The sequence below is a fragment of the Apodemus sylvaticus genome, chromosome 7, assembly GCF_947179515.1.
Source record: "Apodemus sylvaticus chromosome 7, mApoSyl1.1, whole genome shotgun sequence".
Lineage (NCBI taxonomy): Eukaryota > Metazoa > Chordata > Mammalia > Rodentia > Muridae > Apodemus > Apodemus sylvaticus.
The window spans coordinates 115,344,783-115,346,507 of record NC_067478.1 but is presented as its reverse complement, the minus strand read 5'-3'; the positions used below and the strand labels follow the sequence as shown (position 1 = coordinate 115,346,507).

The 1,725-nt window shown below is 38.9% G+C and overlaps 1 protein-coding gene across 1 annotated transcript; it reads right to left on the bottom strand.

Moving 5' to 3' along the window:
- Nucleotides 1-381: 381 nt before the first annotated feature.
- LOC127690147 (putative gustatory receptor clone PTE03) lies at nt 382-1,299 on the bottom strand. The gene has a single exon (XM_052189694.1). The coding sequence runs from the start codon at nt 1,297-1,299 to the stop codon at nt 382-384; it is 918 nt and encodes a 305-aa protein (XP_052045654.1).
- Between the last annotated feature and the right edge of the window lie 426 nt (nt 1,300-1,725).

Below are 1,725 nucleotides of genomic sequence, written 5' to 3'. Positions count from 1 at the left end.
CAGCCCCATATAGGGAGAAATAGTGTCAACCAGCCAGTCCCCAAGAGCTCCTGGTGACTGGACCACCAACCAAAGTGTAAACATGGAGGGACCTATGGTTCTGGCTACATATGTTCCAGAAGAGGGCCTTCTTGGACATTAGTGGGAGGAGAGGCCCTTGGGCCAGAGGGTGCTCAATGGCCCAGTGTAGAGTTATTCTAGGTAGGAAGAAGGGACTGGGTGGGTGGGGGTGCACTCTCACAGAGGCAGAAGGAGGGAAGATGGGATCAGGGGTTTCTGAAGGGTAGACCAAGAAAAGGGAACACATTTGAAATGTAAATAAAGAAAATATCCATTAAAATTAAACAGAAAATAAAATCAATGAAAAAAGAAAATAGAAGTTTAGATGATTTTTCTCAAAGCTTTCTTCATATCTTTGTTTCTCAGACTATAGATAAATGGGTTCAGCATTGGAGGAAGCACAGTATACATCAATGATGCTGCAGAAGTCTTCCTGTGTGAATCTGTAAATGCAGAACTAATATATACCCCAAAAGCTGTCCCATAGAACAAGGAAACAACTGACAGATGAGAACCACATGTTGAGAAAGCTTTATGCCTACCACCAGATTCTGGCATTCTGAGAATGGAAGAGATAATTTTAAAGTAAGAGAAAATAATCCCTACTAGGGGCACACCACCTAACGTACTACTCATCGTGTATATTAGAATGTTATTAATGAGAGTGTCAGAACACGCAAGCTTGATAACCTGATAAAGTTCACAGAAAAAGTGGGGAATTTCAAGAAATGTGCAGAAAGATAGCCTCAAAATCATTAAGCCATGTAAAAGGGCATCCACAGTGCTAATGTACAAAGACAATAATATCATCACAAAACACAAGTGGAGTTTCATAATGGCTGTGTAGCGAAGGGGATTGCAGATGGCCACATAACGGTCATAAGCCATTGCTGCAAGAAGAAAGTTTTCCATTCCAGCAAAAAGTAAGACAAAGCTGAGCTGAGTAATGCACCCCGTGTAACTGATGGCTTTTCTCTGTTTATGAAGGCTTATCAGCATCTTAGGAACAGTGGTGGTGCTGAAGCAGATGTCAGTGAAGGACAGGTTTGAGAGGAAGAAGTACATAGGAGTGTGGAGGTGAGAGTCAGAGACAATGGCCAGCATGATGAGCAGGTTCCCAGAAACTGTCACTAGGTACATAATCAGGAACAAACCAAAGAGAATAGGCTGAAGTTCTGGATTCTCTGAGAGTCCCAAGAGAAAGAATTCTATTACTCTTGTCTGGTTTTCTAATTCCATAATCTGTTTGAGTTTCGATGGGAAAATGCAAGTGATTGGTTACAAAAGCTAATGGAAAAGGTCACTCTGACCCTGCTCCCATTTTTCCATATCCACTATTTGCCTTCTACTTCTTTTCTTTGTACCCTCCTCTGTACTTCAGTATTTTATGTAGTGAATGCCTTTTCTTCTAGAATCAAACAAGAATAAAAGAAAATTATACATAATTTAAAATCTAAAAATTCTCCAAAACTATAGGAATATAAAAATCATACTAAATCTAAGAAAAATATAGCCTTAGTTGGTATTTTATGTTCCATACATTTAAATCTGGATTTAGTGTCCAGTTTGTAAACAAGATAATAAGTTTTCAACTGTGTCAGTTGTGTCCTTAACAATTATAAACTATTTAATGTTGAGATAATGAGAATGGGAAATCAAAATCAA